The 22,436-nt window shown below is 46.0% G+C and overlaps 1 protein-coding gene and 1 long non-coding RNA gene across 3 annotated transcripts in view; one reads left to right on the top strand and one right to left on the bottom strand.

Annotated features, from left to right (window-relative positions):
* The window catches only part of Rora (RAR-related orphan receptor A), a 733,322-nt gene extending 720,254 nt beyond the window's left edge, over positions 1–13,068 (bottom strand). Inside the window, 1 exon segment of one of the 2 annotated variants that reach the window (NM_001427367.2) lies at positions 12,817–13,068. In NM_001427367.2, coding sequence (NP_001414296.1) covers positions 12,817–12,982 — 166 coding nt within the window. In that variant the 5' untranslated portion in view covers positions 12,983–13,068. 2 annotated transcript variants of the gene reach the window in all.
* Positions 13,069–13,293: 225 nt separating this feature from the next.
* LOC134480200 (uncharacterized) lies at positions 13,294–19,105 on the top strand. Its single transcript, XR_015627809.1, has 2 exons — positions 13,294–13,519; positions 18,234–19,105. It is a non-coding gene; the product is annotated as an uncharacterized LOC134480200 (long non-coding RNA).
* The last annotated feature ends 3,331 nt before the right edge of the window (positions 19,106–22,436 follow it).

Raw genomic sequence — 22,436 nt, 5'->3', positions numbered from 1 at the left:
TTAACCCTGAGGATGGGATGGAGGGAAACAATGGATCCAATAGAGACAGACATGGAGCAAATTAATACAACTGGCTCCAAACTTTACTGAAGCCCAAGAACACTGAAGATGGACAGGCCATTGAGAAGCACTAAGCTGGGGGAACTTTGTGGAGTGACATGGGAATGAATATCTGCCCAACAGGGATCTACTTTACCTAAGACATTGTGTAAAGGTAAGAATATAGACTGTGTTCCTGGTCATGTGGAGAATAGGCTCACAAAAAAGGAAATGACGCGAGAAGATGACGAGAGTCTTTAAGGAACTAGGAGAAGTGGTCACACAATGGTTGAAGGAGTCCTTGGTCCATGCAACCAGTATCTGAAAAACAGGGCTATTGGGAACTGTGGGGCTAAGAGGGTGGATGTTATCTGGATCTACAGAAGGTCTGAGAAGAAGAGAGGAGACAGGACAGGGGAAAGGGTGGGAGGAGGGAAGAGAGAAAGACATACAAGCCATAGAAGTCAAGCAGGCAAAACACACCAGGAGGAACAATCCTCTGAGGTGTCCAGTGTCAGGTGAGAGTGAGGGACATTCCCACCAGAACGGAAAGTTCAGCAAGGCAGGAATCCAGCTTCCTTGCTGGCTGCCTAGATCACAGTGACTGGCCCAGAGAAAGGCCCTAGGAGATATCTGTTGAGTTAAAGAAATGCTACACCAGAGGGTGGGGAAATGAAACAGTAGTCAAGAGCACTGACCACTTTTTGTAGAGGTCCAGGGGTCAATTCCCTGCACCTATGTGGTAGATCCCAGCTGTCCGTAACTTCAGTTCCACTGGATTTGATTTGTTATTCTGGATTCCGGGTATACATGTGGCGTACAGACACACATGCAAACAGAACATTCATACACATAAAAGGAACGCAACCATGTGCTCTCACATGTCTGCTCTACGCCACACAGAAGAGGGAATCCCAGAATTTGTATTCTCAGCCAGTCTAAGGCAGATGCACTCATACATGTAATAGGTTAATAACAAGTGTATGCTAAAAATGGCATCAAGATATGGTGTGACTATAATAATGAGTATTTATATTATTTGTCCTCCTCCAGATCATAATGAGCAGCTCCTGGAGCTCCACTTGAGTTGCTGTGAAGACCTTCCCCCTCCCATCCCATGCCAAGGCCCCACAATGTCTCTACTTACCCCCCACCCAGGACAGGCCTCTTGATATTTATAAGAAACATCTCCTCAATAATGTAATGAAGCTAATTCTCAGGGCCATGATGTGTATTTTAAGAAAACAAAAATAACAGTGAAGCTCAGATGAGTGCAAATACTTTATGTGAAAAGCTTTTGTGTGAGTATGTGTGCACCTGTACATATGTGCTTGTGTATGCATACCCGGTGTACATGTGTATTCATGCATACCTGGTGTACATGTGTATTCATGCATACCTGGTGTACATGTGTATTCATGCGCACGTGTGTGTGTGTGTGTGTGTGTGTGTGTGTGTGTGTGTGTGTGTGTGTGCAGTGCAAACACACTCTCGAAGTGGTTTAGAATTTGCATAGTTCGTTGGGCATTGAGCCACAAGAATTTCAAAGGCTAAGGAATTCCCAAACCTGAACCCTCTTAAGATCAAGCTGGATGCCCCTTTTCTAGAAAATGACCTTCAACTTGTCTTGTTCCATAGAGGAATTAACCCAAATGATTCTGAAACAGCATGGAATGCTATGTAAGACTCTTGAGTTCAGAACTAGAGTCTTCAATGCACCCCCAGTTTCACAACACACCATCTTTTTAGAAGGAAAAAAAACTATTATTTTCCACTACAAAAATTATACAATTATGTTTGGGATATAAATTAATTAATTTTTTTAAAATGTACATTCCTAATTCAGGAACCTCAGTAAAGAAAAAAGAAAAGCAGATAATGCCAACACCTACACCTGAGCACTTTATTATTTCATTTAATGTGGGTCCAAGTTCCTTTATTGATATAACTGTATTTAATATATACATATACACATTCATGTATACACTGTAACTTCTTTTTTACAAAAACAAAAAAGATACAATTCTCTGTAGGCTGCAGTGAATGGTGTTACTTTTCATTTGGAATAAACCATAGACTTTCTTCCATGTTAAGAACACCCCACAGCCCCCCTCCCATCCCCTACCCCTGACTTTCACTCCCCCATCCCCCAAGGCTCAGGAACATGGGGCAGGAAGAACGGGCTGGAGAATGAGTAGATGCTGTGAATGCTCTCTTCTGGATATGACACGTCTAACGCACTCAAGAACTCCCAACAGCTGTGGTTACCTGCACAAGACCAAGGCAAGATCGAGCCAGTTAAAAATTCCAGCGCCAGATCGGGAGGGTCTGTGAAGGCCCCAACCCAAGCTGAGCGTCTGTTGGTAGCTAATGGCTGCCTGAGGATAAAGAGTCACTCTCTAAAAAGTTTTAAAGGTTTTTCTTTGAGATTATAATATCCTTCCTCTCTTCCCTTTCTTCCCTTCAACCCTTCCCATATACTATACTCCACTCTCACTCTCTTTCAAATGACGGTCACCTGTCTTTAGGTAAATGGCCACTGAAAGGCTGCCCATGGGCCAGTGGGCCTGTGTGTATGAGCAGTACTAATAAGCACATAGATAATTTTCAAGCAAAAAGAGTTTTCTACTGTGATGAGGTTTTTGGGTTTTGGGTGTTTGTTTGATTTGGGGGTTGTTTTTGTTTTTGTTTTTGCTTTTGTTTTGTTTATGTGGCCTTGCAGCATTCTATTCACAGAACTGGTCTTGGAAATACCTCTGTCAAGAGCCCAGCCTGAACCTCAGCCTTGAGGAAGGACCTCCTTGGGAAGAATCATTGCTCCAGCAGGTTCCCAACGGCGGGTGCTTGACTTTCTACGGAATCAGGACATGAGACTCAATGTCTACTTTAATTGTATTAAGTACATTTTATTATAAATAAAAACATAATGTAGTAAACAATAAATATGTACTTTAATTCCTAACTGAATCACGCTGGGCTAGATGACCTTGTGTATGCATTGAAATATCCTCAGGATAACTTTCCTGGAGGGTAGGGACTTGGTGTTCTTTTCCCAGGGACTTCTGAGGACCTGCATATGAGTAGAAAGGGGTACCAGAGGAGAGAGCAGAAGATCGGGCTCTGGTCACACCCTCACTGCTGCCTGGGGATGTCATGTCAGACGTATTACAGGTTTGTAAGAGCCTCCAATTCACTGGAGTGGGGTGGAGCTGGGCCAGAGAGGTCTCAGGACACCTTCTCAACCTCCCATTTTGCCCAACAAAAGGGGTAGTGGCAACATGAGTGTGTACCCATGCCTCATGTACAGCCCCACACTCACTCAGGTCCAAAGGCAAAGTTCAGAATGTTCCAGAAGTTCTTTTAGCATAGCTTCCATTTTCCAAGTAACTCTGGGGGTCCTGGGGAATCTCAGTGAACGGCACCAATCCCTGGCTGTCATCTCTGACTGTGAAATGTTATACTCTCTGGGTTAGGCATTTGGGTTCTGCACACAGCCCTCAGGTTCCCACATTCTGTCCATGTGTGCTTACCCCAAGTGGGAGAGAGAAACCGGAGTGAGGTCACAAAACTTAGCAGTTCCACACTTGTCACGCCAGCCAGCCCACACCGAGTGCCATCACAAGAGTCAAATTATTTCATCTAGCTTAGCTTTCTCCATACTTCATTTTCCTGGGCAACTGAGAGTTATGGGCAGTCTAGCCTCTCAGCTGCCCTGCACTGCACTTTTAGGGAGAACACCATTGCATGCCAGTGCCCCTGTGGAGCAGAGACTACATCACGGCCTTTTCATCATCCACTGGTTTCCCAACTGAAAACTGAAAAGAGACGCGGTTTATTTAAGAGGTCTCAGGCCTGACCAGCTTATGTGGTTCAAGATCCACTCTTTTCCACCCGTTTGCTCACTCCTGTCCGTGAACTGCCATGGTTCCTACGGGAGGAGAGAGGCTCTCTGCTTCTGTTATTTCAGGATCACATCTGGCTGCCTTTCCTCTCTGTCTTTGTCCAGTTCTTCAGAAACTAATTGGAAGCGTCAATAAGTCCACCCACCGATTCCCTCAACGCCCCAGAAAGTTGATCTCTGTGCCCTTCAGAGCAGCGCTAGTCGTCTGTTTTTCTAAATATCCCCATACCTGCCTTTGTCGATTGGCAATCTCAACAAGTTCGTCATAACGTCTCAAAGTGTCACCGTGCCTTGTTTTCAGTGTCCTTGATAAAGGTAATTTAAAATGTCAGAGTCCTTGCTGACACCTCTTTGACACACAGAGTCTCCAGCCCCACCTTCACCCACAGCCCATAATTCCCAGCCCCAAATGGCATCTTGTCCTCTTTGTTCATGAGCCCCTTGCCCCAGTTCACCATTCTTTTCCCACCCACCCCCAATACCTCACCCAGGGAAACACACTTTAGCTCGTGGGTTCTCCTTCCTTGACTTCAGCAAGACATGTCGGTGCCTAGAGATGATAAAGTCACCTTTAGGAAAGAAGCATATAGCATAGGCTGTCAATTAATCAGAACAAGGCAGGGAAATGACATCCTATGCAGCTGAGTCCTGGTATATAGATTTGCGTGCTTGGGGGAGATCAAGGTGATTTCTTTTGCACAATTGAAAGTTCATAGTCATGTCTTTCATTTGACTATAAGCCCAACACCTAATACTGCGAGAGCTGATAGCCTGGAGCTCTGAACACTGAGTTTGGAATACCTCATTCTGAATTCAAACATTGGCCTCTAGGTTTTTTTTGGTGTGGTTTCCCCAAACCCCCTTTTCTGGAAATTTCATGTCTATTCTTTTCATGCTCCCTGTTTATCCTTGGTGATGTTCTCTGCCTATAAAGACAAGTCAACTGGTTTTTCCATTCTATAATTTTTAGTCCCACATCAAGTTTGATAGGTGGATTTTGCAGCCTGCTTGCCTGTCCCCTTGTGAGGCACGGACTCCCACACCACCATTCCTGTCACGCTACAATCCCATCAAGTTTTGGAGTGTCATTTATACACAATTTTATTTCTTCTTCTTTCTCACACGCCTACCACTTACGTACGGCGACTCGCTGTATTCATATTTCATAAACTCCATCAGTATTCAGTCGAATCCTCCCCCAAAGTAAGCTAGGTATTTTTAACCTCTTTCACCGACTTGAGGATTTTACGCTAAGTGGTACCCTTCCCCTGTGTCTCAGAGGACTTTATCTACTGTGACCGTTGCTGGCTGCATGTAGAACCTTTTTTTCTTACTTCAGAACAGTTTGAGACAATTTGTATCCCAAGCGCCAACACCCTATCACACAGCTACGATGGCTCCACCTGAGAGGTAATGTAGTCTGTGCACCATCGTGCTTCTGTCTCACTCCAGCCGGAGTCATCCCAGGTCCTCCTCCACCTGTGCGGGTGTGGAAAACCTGTCCTGTCAGCATTTGTGAGAATGAGTACAGGGCCCTGCAGCCAACCATCCGGACCCATGTTTTGTAGATAAACCCATCGTTATCATTAATGCCCCATCCCATGTAACATGGTGACACAATTTATAATGGCATCACGTCATGAAAGCCATTATCATGAAAGGAGGGTAATCATTTGCCCCTCAACAGGGCATTGTTCCCTGTAATTCCTTTCAGCATAAGCATAGAAGACCTGGGACTGAAAACCCCAGTCTTCTGACCCAGTGAACGTGATACCTTCATTTTTATCATACCCTCTTCCTCTCTTATAAAGATGTTTTTAAAAACTGTTCTCTTGATGCCTTTGCCAAAAACAGTCAGTAAACTAGTAATGATAAAAAATAAATAATAATTGGCTATCAGAACACCAAGAACCCAAACGCACGGACATCAGAGGCTGCAGAAGCTAATCAATGACTCACATTAAGTCAAGTGTTAGCCTGGGTGATGATGTTGCTGGGGGAGCCAGCTCTGAAGTCCAGAGATGCTTCCCAAAGGCCACAGCTTGGAAAGGACTTCCTCTGGGGGCCTCTAAATATTCTTTACTACATGCTTGAATCCTGGAGCTTCCTAACCTTCCAGGTACATGCATTTCCTACTACAGAGATGCTTCCAATGTCCCCAAGGGAATGGTCAAGTTAGTGGTGGTTTCCACCCCTTACAGGAGACGAAGCCACATTACAGGACTTGTGAACAGAATTGCCTCCCTGAATACTTAAAGAGGATTTAGCATCTTCTATAATTCTAGGGCAGCAGTTTTCAACCTATGGGTCGTGACCCATTTGGGGATGGCATATCAGATATTCACATTCATAGTCACATTCACATTCATAACAGCAGCAAAATTATAGTTATAGAGTAGCAACAAAATAACGTTATGGTTGGGAGTCACCACAACATGAGGAAATGTGTGAAAGGGTCACAGCATTAGGAAGTTAAGAACCAGTACTCTAGAGAAAGAAGTAAGAAGAATCTAGCAGACAACTGTAATCTCAGCACTTCTGAGGCTAAGGAAGGAGGATCACTCTGAGACCTAGGCTACACAGTGAGACCCTGCCTCAAATAAACAGACAAGTAAGTAGATAAACAAACGAAAGCCTTTTAGAATCTGGTCGACAATGTTTTTATTAATAAAACCTCCAGTAACCCAGAACAACTAATTGAATTTCCGACTTGCTTCTTGCAACATAGAAAACAAGGAAGCAAATCGTTCTGCTAAAGATTTCACAGAAAGAAAAAAAGAATGAAAGAAACCATTTCCAGGTGGGATCAGGACAGACCTCCGCTGGTCTGCAACGCCAGCTCCATTCTCAGTTCTGTAATGTACAATCAGAATTCATGCTTAGAACCGTGACCCCACAGCACTGTGAGACATTGAAACTCCAAGGAAAGATTCAATTACCTTTCCGGCTTGCGCGCGCTCTCTCTCTCTGAGTCTCTAGGCTAAGGAAGGAAACCACATAGCAACAAAAGAAAAAATTACTCAAAAAGGAAAGACATAATAATAATAATAATAATAATAATAATAATAATAATAATAATAATGGTGTTAATCTAATGTCAGACAGAAAAACAATCAATTCATTGGCAGTGCCTTGGTACCCTCAGAGTAAAATGTGAAACTGTGGTTTATTATATAGCAGCCAAGACGAACACCAATCATCTGGGTTATTTTTAAAGCATCAACCTAAAAATCACTCAATTCTATTAATATACAGCCTAAAACATGGTTGAAAAGTTTTAACAGCTTTGTTCTAAACAACATTTCCCATGAAGAATTAGGCACAAAAATAAATATAGGAAAGAGAAGGGGAAGGGATGAGAAGGAAAGCGGGACCACTAGCCTAAACCCAGAGCAAGGGAGCTCTTTGGACTTGGAAACATTGCCTATGTTCTAGATTAGTGCATGCTCTGGTAGCTGAAGTCCTTCCAAGTTCAAAGTCTCCTTACTCTAAGAAGAGAATTGATAACTCATCTGGATGGGTGCGTCACGGATCTCTCTCTCTCCGTAAGAGTGGAAGACAGTGGCTTTAGAAGTCCCTGTATCATCTCATAGAAGATAGAGAGTGAGGGGCAGAGGAGCAGATGATGTCATATTAGGGCATAAACACACGCACACACATAGAGCACACACGAGCACACATGCACATGCCTGTACCCATCTCTAAAATGCGCCTTTGCATTTTGCCTCCTGAGACTCAGAAGTTCTCACAGAAGCTAAGAAGACACACAGAGGCCTGAGCGGGGTGGTGCACAGGAGGAAAGAGGAGAACTTTTTGAAAAAGTAACACGTGCTGTAATACTTCACAGGACACGAGGACTGAGAGCTGACTCGGCTGGTGAAGTGCCCAGAACCCATATTCAAAAGTCAGGTGTGGGAGCACACACTTACAATCCCAACACTGGGGAGGTTGAGACAGGAGGATCCCTGGAGCTCAATGGTCAACCAGCCTAGCAGAATCACTGACCTCTAAGACCAGTGAAAGACTTTGTCTCAAAAAGTAAAGTGGAGAGCAATCGAGGAAGACACCCGACACTGACCTCTGGTCCCACATGCTCACACATTCATGTACACAAATGCCCACACACAACAATGTGTATACACAATAGCATTTTAAAACATGGAGTTCGTGTTCTGTGAATCTAATTGTCACTAACGTCCAACTCCGAGAGCATTCCCAAAGTCACACAAGTTCCCAAATGCAAAATGAGGACTTTAGAGGGAATAATGTGTGGCTTTATCTGACATGGACCAGAGGATGGACTTTTCTTACTTCCAAATCAAGGGTTAACTTCAGACGGAGATAACTTTCTGGTTTTTCCCCAAAGTGATTAAGCTGTCTCCACAAGTCCTCGGAACATTGTCATCCTTAGGGGAAATTCTGACCATTAATATCCTTGTGCCTGTCCATTCCACTTCAGGAGTCTGTCTTGCTTCACAGGGGTGTGCTGCCCCACTCCCAGCGCACACATCTATGTGTCCTGAACAGCCAAGTGGAGACGTGCTGTCAGAACCCAGCTTCTATACGGGCATCAGCCATGCTTCAGTGTTACAGACAGACATGTTCTAAAGACCAGGGCTCCTCAGAATGCCAGTGTGATTTAGAAAAGAGAGAATGGGTGTGCTGTAAGTATTTTATCCACTCAGGACTCAAATTCTAGATTAATAATTCAACTCTTTACAAGAAATTAGGATGAGGCAACAGAAAGGTTATCCTAACTATCATGAAATGCATTTTCTAAAATTATTCCTTTGCATTTAAAAGGGTATAATTATAAATGGCTTTATGAGCAATTTACCAGAAAATTAAAGTCTTTTATTTAAAAAAAAAATCATCCTATTCCTCTGGCAAAGGATTTTTCTCCCAGCCAGAGAAACTATCATTCATTCCCTAAAGAAGGTAATCTGAAAATTCATCTGTAGAAAAGTTGCCATACCGCTAAATAAGAGAACCTTCCAGAACATGGCTCAGCAGGGACTGGAGAGAGGAAGGGAGGGGGAAGCATTTCCAAAGTGTGGCAGTTCTGGCACCCCCTCCCCATTCTCCTTAGTTTGCAGAGCCATGCAGGCCCTGTTAATTGATTTTTTAAGTCACTCTCAGCTGAGCTTCCAGGGGCTATCCCTCAATCTTACCCAGCTTCTCAGTGCTAATCCCATCCTATGGTTTCGATTTTTTTCTCTTAGGTTGGCCTGCCCTAAAAGCCTTGCACACCGCACTGGGAACCCAGTACATGGTGCATGTCCTGTGATGGTAACTTTGGTGACGTAAAATATGTGAGCTTCTGGTGCTCATGTAATATGGAGATTCTGGATAAGGGTTCCTAACAACACTTATTCACAATGCTCACAGCTCCCTATAGCCCCTGAAAGCCATGTTAAATTAAAGATTCACGGTGTTTTTTTTTTTTTTTATTTCCATTTCATTTTTACTCGCCATGTTGGTTCTTGTCTGTCTTTTATTTTCGTGCGCCTCTTTCATGGCGCTGTAAAGACGGGGGGGGGATGGGGGGGGGAGACTGAATGACCCCAGCCATCATTAATACTTTCTAGAAAATTGAAGGGTTTCATTAAGACTGCCACCATTCCCTTGGAGTTGTAAGAGTGCAGGGAGATCAACTTCCAGATTATAAAACCACACATCTGATTTTGAAAGCCCAGGCACTGAAGGCCTCTAATCCGTTTCATACTTAGATTCTTAGGACGTAGGAATGTAGCAATAGCCTCAAATCCACCCCGGTAAGATCTCATGAGGTCACATCAATGTCACGAGACTATACCCTCAATCCCTATAGACTCCAAGCATCTGCTGGCTGCAAACAAGCCCTCAAAGCCCCTAGGAAAACACCTCCTAAGTCAGGAAGCTTCCCATTCATCCAGGACCTCCACTCACCTTCCAGGAGGTGGAGCAGGCTAATTGTGAGGTGGTGATGTTTGTTTTGTGCTTTGAGCCTGTGTTTTTATGTTTTAAGTATTTAAGAGGCATAATCACCTAGTGTGTAGGTTAATTTCTTTCTGATATTGTAATTTATGCAACATTAATATGGGATGCCAGCTCCAATTTTCTTATGCTTACACTCCAGGAGCCGAGTTGCATATTCTGCCAACTCCATTACATCATCTAAAAACCCAAACATTTCCCATTTGCACAGCACTCTCAACTACCCAGCATACTCACACAGTCTCTCTTTCTCCCAGATGCGCGCTCGCGCTCTCTCTCTCTCTCTCTCTCTCTCTCTCTCTCTCTCTCTCTCTCTCTCTCTCTGCCTCTCTCTCTCTCTCTCTCTCTCTCTCTCTCTCTCTCTCTCTCTCTCTCTCACCAAGATTGGCAACCCTGAGAAGTAGATACTACATCTGAGGTCAAGGTCTGAAACTGCAAGTAATTCCTGGAAGATATTACTACTGCTGTGTTGGCTAAAGGATGCCTCCATGTCTGACCTTCCTTTTTTTCCACTCAGACTGTTATGTAACCCAGTGCCTGCGTGCAGGATGGAGGTGGAGTGTCTGGGCCTTACTTCCCCCCTTCCCCTTAAATCTCGTTGGAGAAACAGCCAGGGTTTCTTCAAGGAATGCGAGTGGGGGCTCTAGGGGGTAGAGGGATATGGGTCAGCGGGCCATCCTGGAAGATGCACATTGCTTCTATTTTGGCTCCTTGGAGCTTTGAGGAGGCGGGGAGGGGGGAGGGGCACCAAATTCCCTGGCTTTATATAATTTGCAAGTTACGGATTTGTAGTTGGTTCTGCAGCCTGCACACCGCCCCCCCTCCCCATCTAATGCAAGAACACACCTGGCAGAAATGACACCTGAAGATGTTAATAAAGCAGGGGAGGTGAGGGACTAGAGAAAGAAAAAAGGCACAAACTAGAACTGAGAGCCGCTACTAGACACCGTGCACCCCTTCTTTAAAAAAAAAAAGCCTCCAAACACATGAAGGGGATTTTCTCCAGCATTTCTGATTAACCCTGTTACATAACCCGCTCGCATTCCAAATCTCGGGCTCTAAATAGACTCTTTGCAGCCAAAAGCTGTGCACAAAGTCGCAGAACTGGTGGTCCGTTGCGGCCGCCCCCCACCCCAAGTCTTCACCCCCCCTTTCCTTTCGTCCCGGTCCTTGTCGCCCCCATTTCTCTGGTTCAAACAGAACCTCAACGCAGTCACTCTTCGGAAATCGCCTTTAATTAAATGGTACCCCCCCACCCCCAGCATATGTCATCCTGATGGCTTTTACTGTACTTGAATTCCGTGAATGGGAAAGCTCTCGGACAGGGGGTGTGGCTAAGGTGGGGCGGGAGGGGAGATACTGTAAAACAGCCAGCACATGATCAGCCATGTTCCTACCTCCAACTAGCACATCCAAGAGGAAGGGAGGGGCTTTCGGTCCCCCTTTCGCCTTCCCCCAGGTCCCCTAGCCGCCGAACCTGCCCGGAGAGATCTACTCTGTCCCAAGTCCCCGGGTGGCTCGCAGGAGCCCGCTTCCTTCGGAGTGACAGGCGTGATTTATACATTATTTACAACAGTAATTAAAGCTGCAGCTTCCTCCTGCTCTGTGCAAACTCCAGGAGCATTCAAATAAATAATCCCCCACCCCCCGAAGGAGGGGGTGGGGATCCCACAGCAGCTTCTGACACCTTTAAGAAAGGAGTCAGTCCCCCACCCCCCACCCCGCCTCCCCGGGTCAGGCCACTTTAGGAAAACGCCCGGAGGGGAGCAAGCACCCTTGTCTCCCCAGGCCCCCTCTTTTATACACTCCAGACACCAACACGAAATGAACCAAAGGCCCAAGAAGGGCTGCCTCCTTAGCCCTAGCCAACCAGCACTCAACTCTGATCAACCCCAGCCAGGTTCCCGCAGAAACGCTGGGCATCGCGGCGAGCGGAGGATTCCCAGCACAGAAATAAGTTTGGGTGCTTTTCTCGGCTTTCTCTCTCGGCTTGTTTGCCTCGCAGCCGCTCCCTCCGATCGCGCGTGGAGTGCCCCACTCCACCTCGCCCTCCCTCCGCGCGCCGCACACGCCCCCTGCCAGCCTCCTCTAGGGCTGCGGGCTCCGAACCCGCAGCAGGTTACAAAGTTGCGCTTCTCCCTTTTGCCCGGCCCCCCAAGGCAACTCCACAACATCCCGCGCGCTGGGACCCGGATCCCTCTGCCTTGTCCTCCAAACCGACCCGGAGAGCTGCAGTAGAAAAGCTGCCCGCTTCGCCCCTATTAGCCCCAGGAGCGCCCCCTTTCCTCCCCGAGACTTCTAGGTCTCCCGCTCCTCCCGAACCCTCAAGCTTTTCCGGGAGAGGGAGGATTCGAACACACGCCTCGATTCCTACGGCGGGGTGGTGGGGGTGGGTATGAGAGAAACTGTCAAAAGCAGAAAAGGTAACTGAGGAAGCGAGTAGCCACAAACAGACCCCCTCCCCCTTCTTAAAAGGACACTACCGCTTTAAAAGTTTCTTTCCCCCCACTCCCCCATCTCGGTTTCTTTTTGGTGGGGGAAATCGTATTTAATTTGGATAGCTGGTCTTTGCAGAAAATAAAACATGCAATCAAGGGGGAGGTGGGGTTGGAGTCGCCTAGCTGTCAACGCTCGGGTCCGTCCCCCATCGCCCTCTCCCGCAAGCCCAGCACTGGCTTTCAAAAGTTTGCAACATTTGTGGGGGGCCGCGGGGGGAGGGGCGGGGGTGCCGTTCGCTCAGGGCACCACCACAGGCTCGCGCGCGCGTGCACCGGTCCCGGGGACCCCGCGTCTCGCCCTCTCCCCGAGCGCGCGCTCCCCCGGGGTGCCAGGTCCCCTCCGGGCTCGGCGCACCGCTCCCGCCGCCCCCCTGCCCGGAGCCTGGTCGCTGCGTCTCCTACCTCGGCTGGAGCTCGCATAGCTCTGCCTGCGCCCCGCGCCCGGTGCCTCGCTCTTGCGGCCCGTGTCCTGGGTCAACGGGGTCTCCCTGGAGCCGGCGGCCGCCTCCGAGCCGCTGCTGCCCGGCTCGCTGGCGGCGGGGTCGGGGGCTGCCGGAGCTGACTCCATGTTTTTTTTCCCAATGTAGAGATCGGCGGAGATGGCGAGCTCCGAGACTCCCTCTATCTTCTGTTTTCAGAGCGACTCTATGGTACCAAAAAAAAAAAAAAAAAAAAATGAAAAGGAGACGGGCGAGAGCAGGAGGGACCTAGCCAGGCGAGAGCGCGAGTGAGCGCGCGAGTGGCGGTGGACGCGTGTGCGGCCGAGAGGGGACGCGAGGCGGGTTTGGCCACAGGCAGCGCTAGCGAGAGCGTCTCCAGCCGGCCCCCGCACCCACACTCCCCACCCTCCAGACCCCAGACCGGGAGCCACACAGGGCTGCCAAATTTGGGAGGTAGAGAAGAGGGAGGGAGGAGAAAGAAGGGGTGCCTCCTGCGCCCCGATCCTCCCTCTCCTATTTAATCCAGCGACAGAAACGAACGGTCGGCGACGTGTGGCTCTGTCTACTTTTGAGATTCCCTCGGGGGCAGTAACTCGGTGTCCCCTATCCGCAGCCAGCTTGGGAGGAGGAGACAAATCCGGTTATCCGCGTTGGGGCACTCGCTGGTAACTGCAGCTTTCAGCAAGCCCGGTTGGAGGCTGGGGGCAAAAACTGAAGGGGAATTAGAAGCTGATTGACAACCCCCTGGGAGGAGGAAGGTGGGAGGACGGACGACGAACTTGGAGCTTTTTACTTTGGGATGGGACAGTCTGGGGTTTCCAGTCTTAGATATTACTGGGTTTAAAATAAATTTTGTGATTGTAGGATGCATACTGCTAACAAGTAACTAGTGTTATGGAAAGAGGTCTCTTTCAAGCTCTTTTGCCATTTTTCTCCGTGAAGGATCCAGAAACCATTTGGCAGTGAACTATTTTGTGAAGAAAACTTTGGCCAGTTTGGTGAAGGACTCTCTGAGCCCATGAAATGGGCCTAACTGCGACTGAACTCCAGTGTACCTACTAGTTTTCTATTCCCATTGGTACTTTTGATATTAAATGCACAGGCTCATCTACAGCAGACAGACATCCGGGAGAGGTATTAATAACGTCTGGATAATAAAAAAAAATCCAGATAATTAACGAGTCTTATCTTTATAAGGCATGATTCTGAGCTTAACTCCCTTTGGAGCACACCCATCTACTAGCTGATACTTAAGGAAAGCTGAGAATTAAGTGCTTACCTCCACCCCAAATTCCAGCAGGAAATACCAATACTAATGGAATGGGTGGTGAATATCCTTAGATGAGAGCTAGCTTCTGTGTCTCAATAGCGAAGCCACCATTTCCCTTTATTTCCAAAGATGCTAATGAAATCAGACCATTTTTACACCCCCACCTTCCTTTCAGAAAGCCTGAAAAAATTCAACAACACAAATATTATTATCTACCAGAAGGTGGCAAAAATATGTGTGTTTCAGGGGGTGACATGGGGGGAGGGAGAACTGGGGAATGTTGTACTTTTGCTAATTTTCTGGTTTGGAGAATGCTTTAAAGGGGGGGGGGGTGTGAATCTAGTTGAATAAGCCTCGCCCCACTCCCCCTGCCAGTTGCTACTGATTAGTTCTGTTGATTGGATTCGAGCACACAGTTGATCTTGGCCAGTGCATTCACCTGCCTAGCTGTAGTCCGTCTTTCCAGCTGATGTAGATGGGATGTGAAGGGTTCTGACACCTAACTCTGGGTTCTGCAAGGATCTCTGATGTTAGCCTATCCATTGGTGCCTGTGTGCAATGCTATGGTTGTCTCCTCTATCTCGGATCAGTTGCGAGGCTTCCCCTGACTCCAAAGCAGCTTTTCTGAGTAGCCTCTCCTCTCCGACTTTCCACTGCTTAGCCTACATCTGACGTTCTTGCACCAACTGACCTAGCACGGTCACATTTGACTTCTCTGAGTATAAACAAACACTTCAAAGCACACAGCTTAATAAACAGCTTCCTTTGGGACAGACGTCTCAAAATACATCTGTTGGTTGTTTTATTGGATTTTTTTTAAGTTTTTTAAGTGTTTACTTGAATAGAGTTAATCACTCCCCTGTTTATTTCACCGCTCCTCCTAGTTACCACCCCTCTGCTCCCTCCCAGTCCCAACCCCCTCTCAGGTGAAAGCCTCTTGGTAGTTGATTACTTTTGTTGCACAGATAAGCATGCGTGTAAGCACAGATAAATAAAAATAGAACCATTCCCTTTTTTGTTGAGGCTGTGTATATGGTTTCAAAGCTGACGACTCTGCATTAAACAACTAATTAAAGGTGCTCGTCCTGGGAGAGGCTAATTCTTTTCCCGGCTGTCCATGGCTACCTGTCGTTCAAGTCTAAACACAGGTTCTCTTCCACATTAATTAATAGCAGTATCAATATTGATATTGCTCTGGTCTTGTTTAGGTTGTTTCTAAGAGAGACTGTATCACCACAGAGTTCTCTTCGGGATCTTACAATATTTCTGCCCCTTCTTCCACCATGTTCCCTGAGCCATAAAGGAGCTGTAATGTATCCATTGGGGTTGGCCTCCCCATAATCAATTGATCTCTGCCTTGCAACCAATTGTGGTTTTCTAGGTAGGTCTCCAATGGCTATGAAGAGAAGCTTCTTTGATGAGGCCGATAGCAGCTACAGCTATCCATGTTTGTATGGACAAAACGGAGAATGTGGTTATGAATTAGGCTGTTGTAGCAAAGAGGCGGCAGTAAGATTCTTGTTATTCAGTGGGTTCCCTTCTAGTTCTCCTTCAACCAATTGGAACAGGTCACACAAGAAACATCTTCCAGAAAAGAAAGGAAGGCCCTGCTGGCCTTCGTCAAGACAGAAGTAGATCTCTGTGAGTTTGAGGCAACTTGGTCTGCAAAGTGAGTTCTGTACTAGCCAGGATTACAGAGTGAAACCTTGTTTCAAAACAAAATGAAACACTGAGATAAAATCTGCTCCCTTCAGAGAAAAGATCCCAGAGGGTAGTGGGGGAGGGGGTGGGTAAATTTCTCCTAACTCAACACAGTTACTGCTTCTGAGTTTGAAAAAAAAAAAATCATCAGGAACTCAAGTGCCGTCCCCCAGGGGAAAAATAAGTGAGCTACAGGCATTCTTGACCGTCAGTCATTGTTGCTAGAGTGTGAATCACCTAGGTTGGGAAAGCATTGGAAGAGCATAGTGAGTAGGTTTATACTCTTTCCCTTCCTGGTGTCCTTCTCTGATAACTAATTAAGACTTTCCAGTTTCCCAGATATTTACATAGACAGGAGCCTCTTTTAGACCCTGCTCATTGACAAAGGGCAACAATGTTTGCTTTTAAATGATTATTATTTTCTTTCTCTTACACTCAGTCTTCTGATAGGCTCTGGCTCAGAAGAGTTGCTCTCCTTCGAAGAGATAAACCTAAAGCCATGTTTTGGTTTACAGTTTCTTCTTCCCCTCTCCTCATCTCAGAGTCCAGGACCTCCTCACCAATCCCAGGCTCCCCTCCCAAGGACAATACTACTTTCTTCCCTGCTAGGGTAATTACAGAAAACCTCAGAGTTCATTTAGAGTCTTCTCACAATCCAGTCCCTAACTGTCCTCATCCTAGTATGTTTGCTAGGTTCTTTAGCTCTTGGCTCTGACATCTGCACCTCCTTTTCGTTGTCTTCATTCAATATCAGATATGATTGTTCCTCACAAGCCATCACAGCAACCTTCCGGATAACTGCCCTTCATTCTTCCAACCACTGGAATCCATTCATTCTGCATAGCACTGCCAAGTTAATTACCCTGAACTACAAGCTCTCATTTCCCCACCATGTCACTCCCATGCTTACAAGACTTTAATGGCTCCCCATTGCCAATCCAATTAGCTACTAACTAGTCAACAAGGTATTCACTGCTCTACCTCACTTACCTCGGCACTCCTACACCAAGGATGGAAAGAGAATCTCATCCCAGGTTGGTTGGAAAGGTGTGGGCTGGAATTGATGAACGCTGTCTCCCACGGGCGGAAGAATAGGAAGTGAGACACACGCATGCGGGTTTGAGTTTGCCAAACTACCTTACATAATCCCTACAATCCAGGGTTCAGTCTTCAGGCCAGGGCGGGCAATGCTGCCTCCTCCTGCTTCCTTAGTGGGTCCACATTACATGTCAGTGTCTCTTTTCTCTGAGTGCCTTCCCTACCTCCCTGCTTTCTCTATTGACTGACATTAAGCTCTAGTTGCATACCAGTGTTTGATCTGTCTTGATGCTTCTGTCTTGATCCTTTGCCACAGGACATCTTATAGTCCAAGCAGATCCCAAACTCCAGAATGACCTTGAACTTCTGATCCTCCTGCCTCTATCTCCTGTGTGCTCTGATAAATGCTGTGTACTGCCACACCAGATGTATATGATGTTAGACCCTGAACCCAGCAATTCATACATGCTAGCCAAGCCCGCTGCCAACTGAGCCATAGCCCCAGCTGACCCTCTTTTCTTTGTTTACATCAGACCCACACCCCCAACTTCCCTTTCATTAACTCCTCACAGACCCCTTCCCAACGAGTTTGCCTCCAACCTTCATGCCCTGTTCTTTTAACGAATTGCTGATGCCAGTCAGTGCCTCCCACATGTGCATCGGCGTGGAGCCATGCACCAGAGCATGGCCAATCTACCAGTAGCCACACCAAGATAAATGACCCTTACCCCAACCCCCTTCCTTAGCCATCAACTGCCAATAGCTCCTTGATTAGGGGAGAGGCTCATAAAGATCCATTGGTGTGCAGCTTCCTTCCAACACCCATGCTGGAGTGATGGTTGGCCTGACTGGTCATCACGCTGGTATGAGCTCATAGGTTCAAATGCCAGGTCAAACCCAGAAGACAGCATTGCACACAACACTCTCACCTACCCTCCAGCTCTGCCATTCTTGCCACCCCATCTTCCATGATGTTTCCTCACCTTTGGGATAGCCAAGTTGTAATTCCCAGCTGCACCCCCTTTAAAACACTTAATATTGTCTTTGTAGGTCTTCCAGGATTGTTTGAACTCTTATCTTTCCTGGGGGATGATTATAGTTCTTGAAGACAATCATCATGCCCTTGTACATAGTAAACAGCCATTGGAGTTCATAGGTTTGGGGAACAGAATTGAACTAATCACAAAATACCATGTCCACAACACAGCGATCCCATTACCCAACACGAATGAGAGCCTGAGTGTTTCAACTTTCAATCACTTGGAATAAGGCTTTCCTTCCTGGATAAAAGATTAGCTGACATGTATGGGCTGTTAAAATTTATATATGCAAAAAAGTTGACAGTTATTTTTCTTGCATTTCTTGGCAAGAGGGGAGAGAATGAAAACGATGGCAGTATATAGCAGAATTTCCTCGGGAGCACGGAGCTTTCTACAACACTCACAAGAACAAAGGAGATGGAAAATTAAACCTGAGTGCCCAGACAACAAGTTTCCTTCCTTTCAAAATAACTTCAGGAGACTGAAGCAGAGCCACATGCTGCTGGAATGGAATCGAGTGGAAATAGAGTCCTGCTCTTGGGCATGGGACAGATGGCCTTCTGCTCCGGTAGAGGGTGTGGTTTATACCCGGGTTATAAGAGCCCTTGGGCTAAACCCAAAAAGCAAGGCTTGGGCTGGATATCCTTGTTACTAACGGAATGTGCCTAGCCTGCATGGCCTCTTGTTTTAACACTCCAATCTCCACCTGCTGAAACTAGTTTTTGAATCTTTAAAAAGTGAGGTCTAGCACCAGACTAAGGGCTGGCCTTTGGAGGCTAAACCAGGTACCTACTTCCTGCCGTGTTTCTCTGCGGGAGGATCCATTTTTATGAAAACAGCTTCCACTACAAAATCCTGTACCTGCCTGAAACCCTGAGCCAAGATAAAATCTCTCCTAAAAAAAGAAAAAGTTTCTTTCTGGGGTATTAGTAGAGTGAAAACATAACCTTTTTTGGTGGGAAGAGGAAACCCAAGCATGGCAGACACTAAGAAGTTAAAAAGAAGATGGAAGCCTACAGTGTCCACTTGGGATGACCCACTCTACCTGATCCCACTGTACCAATGAAGAAACAAATACAGAGAAGTAGCTTCCTCATAGCAACCCAATTGATCGGGAACATTTATTAATTTTATTGGGGTTGGTTGTTGAAATGACAATGGCTTAGATATGTTGGGTTAAATAAAAATGTTACTGAATGATATTTAATTTCTTCTCTTTCAGTCTTATTTAAAATCTGACCAATAAGGGCTGGAGAGTTGGCTCCTCCTCCTTCTTCCTTCTCCTCCTCCTCTTCCCCCTCTCTTCCTCCTTCTCCTCTTCCTCCTCCTCCTCCTTCTTCCTCCTCCTCTTCCTCTTCCTCCTTCTCCTCCTTCTAGATAGCCCAGGTTTGGTTCCTACCACCCATATGGTGGCTCACAAATATCTGGTACTCCAGTTCCAGGAAGTCCAGTATCTTACCCTGACTTCTGAGAGCCCCCAACATACATCTAGTACACATACACACATACACATGCATTCAGCAAAACACTAATATGCAGAAAAAAAACAATTAAATCTGACTAGTAGAACATTTAAATTACTGTGTGACTGACATTCTAGTTCTATAAAGCAAGACAGAGTAGACTGTCTCCAGCACACAGTAGGCATATTAAAGATTTGTTAAGAGTCACTGTAAACTCTCAGCTACAGACACCCCTGAGTTAACACCCACTCTCTCTGTTCTTAAAACCTTAATTGTGCTTCTGCAGTTTGCAAGGCATGGAGCTGGGTGCTAAGATTCAAAGTTCCTGTGACTTGTAGGGAAGGTGAGACCTTTAGGCAGCACAGTCCTCTCCATTCCTTACCATCACCCAGGATTGAGGCTGAAGTCTGCTATTAATCAATTGGTAATTGTCTTCAGAGCCAGTGGCAGGGAGGAATGGGTCCTGGGCAGCTAAAGTTCCCTTTGATAGTTTCTGGAGCTAGAGCTGTGGAATACCGAACAGAACAGAGAAGCCTTTGACAGTATGTTGCCTTCCTTCCCCTGGTGAAGATCAGTTCATTGTGTGTATGTGTGTCCATATCTGGACTGCCTATTCTGTTCCTTTGATCCATTTGTCTGTTCTCTTGCAAAGACTACACGGTCTTGATGACTGTGGCTTGGAACTGAATCTTTAATTCCATGCCATTGTAATTAAGGGGATGTGAATGGCCCCATGTGGCTAATGGTCGCTGTATTTGACGGTGCAGACTGCTCATTTCACGTTTTACTCTTTCACCTTCTGAGCATCCTTCCCATGGAAAACCGTCCATATTTAGCTTCATAGACATTTAGCATGTATTACAAAACACGTGCAAGACACAGTAGAAGTTCTAAGATGAATCAGACAGATCATCTGTCCTCTGTAAGGACATAAGAAAAGTTCATCCGGATATGAGCTTTAAGCACAAGTCAGAGTCAGAGTATTGCTGGGTTGGTAGAACCCTTCACTAGCATGCGTGGGGCTCTGGGTTCTATTCCCAGCACTGTATAAACCAGTGTAGGACACTGTATACCTGTAACCTTAACTCTCAGGAGGTAAAGACAGAAAGATCAGAAATCTAAAGTCATCCTTGGCTACATTGTGTGTTCCAGGCAAGCCTGAGCTACACTGACCCCTATCTCCAAAACAAACAAACAAACAAACAAACAAATTAGTATCAAATACCACAGGATAGGTTTAGGTAAAGGGTCTGAGAAGGGGCTAGTATGATAAAGCTTGTTTTGAAAAGTAAACATCTCATGACTGGCTTTCAAGAATAATAATATAAAGTTGAGAAGTAGCTATGATTATTAAAAAGATGAGCTTTTTGTTAGAAGATTTGAAGTAGCTGACTCTTTCTATCCTCCAGATAAGGGGGTTCATGTTAATTATCAGCTTGACAAAATCTATAATCACCTATGAGATGGACCCCTGGACATGCTTTTTTGGGATAATCTTAATTACCTGAATTAGAATGGGAAGGCATGCCCACTGTGGGTGGCACCATTTCCTAGGCAAAGGAATCACAGACAGTCTAAGATGAAGACAGGAAGCTGGACATGCATACATTCATCCCTAGTTCTCTGTTCCTTGATTTGAAGATAAAGCTGCTTTAGGCTCCTGCAGATGTGACTTCCCTCTCAATGATGGACTGTATCTTGAGCTGTGAGCTGAAGTAAATCCTTTCTCCCTTAAGTCGCTTTACACAGAGTATTTTATATAGCAATGGAGAAGAAACTAAACATAGAATTGTATACACACACTTCTCTACTAAAGAACTACAGAGCAATTTCCCTTGGTCAAGGATTACTGCCTTTCATATAGGTCAGTGGATATCAACTTAGAAATGCAGATTCTCAGGTCTCAGCCAGATCTTCTGAGTCTGAAAGTCTTAGAGATGTGGTTGTGATATCTGTGTCTATAACTAGACACTTTATGTGTCTGTTCAAAAACATTTGCGAAACACTGTTGTCGGTCCTAGAGAGTCTGAACCATGAAAACAGAGATGCAGACACATGGATACTTTAGGAGTGAGATCTTCATCTCTGTACCTGATCAGCTGATCTTTCACAAGTGTGCATGCATTTTACATCCTGATCACTTCTCCCACTCCAAGTTATCCCCTCCCACAACCCCTCCCCAACCCCCTCCCCTTCTCCTCTGAGAGGATGGAACTCCAACCCCCAGGTATCCCCCAACCCAGGCATATCAAGTCTCTGTGGGGCTAGGCACATCCTCTCCCACTGAGACCAAACTAGGCAGCCCAGCTAGAAGAACTTATCCCACATACAGGCAACAGCTTTTGGGATAATCCCTGCTCCAGTTGTTGGGGATCCACATGAAGACCAAACTGCACATCTGCTACATACATGCGGGGGGTGGGGGGTGCCTAGGTCTAGCCCATGTATGTTCTTTGGTTAATGGTTCAGTCTCTGAGATCCCCAAGGGTCTAAGTTGACTCTGTTGGTCATCCTGTCGAGTTCCTATACCCCTTCGGGGCCCTCGATCCTCCCCAAAACTCTTCTGTAAAAATCCCCAAACTCCATCCACTGTTTGGCTGTAGTAAGCTGCTAAGTAGATGCTCTGAGAAGCCAACCAAGCTAGACTCCTGTCTGAAAGAAAAAATATTTTCTACTTAAACATCAGAAGGCTTACAAAGACTGAAGCTCTCATCCCAAAGTCTATACCTTGGGAGCCATTATGGGTCAAATTTATCTTTGGAAACATTTCAACCTGGGACCGTGTTTCCCCAAAAAAGGACCCCTTTACCTGAAATGGACTGACCATCCCATTAAAGTTTTTAAATTTATTTAAAGATATGTATTACTCTAATTTGTATTGATATGTGTGTGAGTGCCCAAAGAGGCCATTAGAGGGTGTGCCAGAGATCTCTTGGGGTTGGAGTTAGAGAAATGGGTGCTGGGAACTAAACTCTGGTCTTCAACAAGGTCAGAAAATGCTGCTAATGGTTGAGCCATTTCCCCAGCTCTTATCACATTTTAAAATATACTTTAGCTACCTCGAGTACTT

This window comes from Rattus norvegicus, chromosome 8 (genome assembly GCF_021556685.1).
Source record: "Rattus norvegicus strain SHRSP/BbbUtx chromosome 8, alternate assembly SHRSP_T2T, whole genome shotgun sequence".
Classification (NCBI taxonomy): domain Eukaryota; kingdom Metazoa; phylum Chordata; class Mammalia; order Rodentia; family Muridae; genus Rattus; species Rattus norvegicus.
This window is presented reverse-complemented; position numbering and strand designations above follow the sequence as displayed.